At 46.5% G+C, this 1,477-nt stretch overlaps 1 protein-coding gene across 1 annotated transcript in view; it reads left to right on the forward strand.

Moving 5' to 3' along the window:
• Positions 1-1,477, forward strand: part of lrpprc (leucine-rich pentatricopeptide repeat containing) — a 39,410-nt gene that overhangs the window by 12,874 nt on the left and 25,059 nt on the right. The window contains exons 26-28 of the mRNA XM_008321636.2: positions 744-812; positions 896-986; positions 1,223-1,365. Coding sequence (XP_008319858.1) covers positions 744-812; positions 896-986; positions 1,223-1,365 — 303 coding nt within the window. The remainder of the gene's footprint in view (positions 1-743; positions 813-895; positions 987-1,222; positions 1,366-1,477) is intronic.

Consider the following 1,477-nt stretch of genomic DNA (forward strand, 5'->3'; position numbering starts at 1 on the left):
GGGGGGGGGGGGGGGGGGGGGGGGGGGGGGGGGGGGGGGGGGGGGGGGTTAAAAGACCAGGAGTGAACGAGGACAGGACTCAACGCTCATCTCCTCTAAACTCTCCTCCCTCTCATGCCACGAGGAGAAAATCCAGGGTGAAGTGAACAGCGTTGATCCTCTTTCAGATTAATTTCAGGTCTTTTTTATTTTTATTATTTCTCCTCCTTCTGTTACACCAGTGGTTCGCAATTATTTTCTCTCATGCCCCCCTCCCTCTCCCCCCTCCCACCCTTGGGGACAGAAATGTTTTCACTGAACTAGTCCAGGTCCAGGTTCAGGCCAATCGTTTTTGTTCCTGAAACATTTTCATAAATAGTTACATCGAGGTCAACTGGACGGAGAAGGTGTTTTTTTAAGACGTTTCACGTCTCACCCAAGAGTTTTTTTGCCCCGTCCAGTTGCCCCCGATGTAACTATTTTTGGATGAAATGACCTGGATGACTGAGAACCTACACAGACAATTTTCATGTTCACTTCCTGTCAAACTTATCTGACTGAAAACGTGTGTCAAAATCATTCAGTTCATCTTTATTTTTTATCACAGATATGAATGGAATACAACAAATTCACTGGTGTAAAAGATCCTTCCTTTTTGTTCTAACTCTCACGGCTGAACTGTCTGTGCAGTGATCGACTCCAAAGAGTATTTTTTTGCTGCTTTTTTTTTTTTTTTTTTTTTAAAGTCACTCTCTTGTGTGCAGACTCCAGGACTGAGGGCCAAGTCTTCACGACTGCAGTGGTTTGCAGAGAAATGTATTGTTAACAACAAGGTAAACACACACACACACAGCAAGTAGGGAAAAAAGAAGAAAAGTTCCACCTGAGGTGACAAAGTGTGTTTGTTGGTGTGAAGGTGGAGGCGCTGGAGCAGATGGTGGACATGACGTCCAAGCTGTTTGAGTGTGACAGAGATGAGATGTTCTCCTACCTGCTCCGCTTGTACGGTGAGTGTTTTTTTTGTTTTTTTTCCTCATTTTTCACTCACTCACACACACACATCGCAGTGTGTTTCCTGGATTTTGTTTTTTTTCCCTCATTCTTCACTCACTCACACACACATCGCAGTGTGTTTCCTGGAGACGAGGTCTCTGATTGGTCTGCTGCAGTTGTAGGTGTGAAACCCAAACGTGCAGGTTGTGTCTGGTTCTGTTTGTAGAGCTGAACTGTTTGTTTTTCTCAGGGAAATCAAACAACTGGGAGAAGGCCGAGGGGGTGTGGCTTAAGATGCAGGAGGACACGGTGATTCCCAGGGAGAGGACCCTGCGTCTGCTGGCAGACATCCTGAAGGCTAATGGCCAGGAGGTGCCCTTTGAGGTGCCTGAGGTAAAAACCAAGTCTGGCTTCATTACATGCACCAACCCGTGACACTGATTTGACTGATGTGTTATTCAGAGGAATAATTACCAGGAGGTGAGAGGAGGCAGCAGCCAGGAGC

The sequence above is a fragment of the Cynoglossus semilaevis genome, chromosome 12, assembly GCF_000523025.1.
Source record: "Cynoglossus semilaevis isolate Cse_v1.0 chromosome 12, Cse_v1.0, whole genome shotgun sequence".
Classification (NCBI taxonomy): Eukaryota; Metazoa; Chordata; class Actinopteri; order Pleuronectiformes; family Cynoglossidae; genus Cynoglossus; species Cynoglossus semilaevis.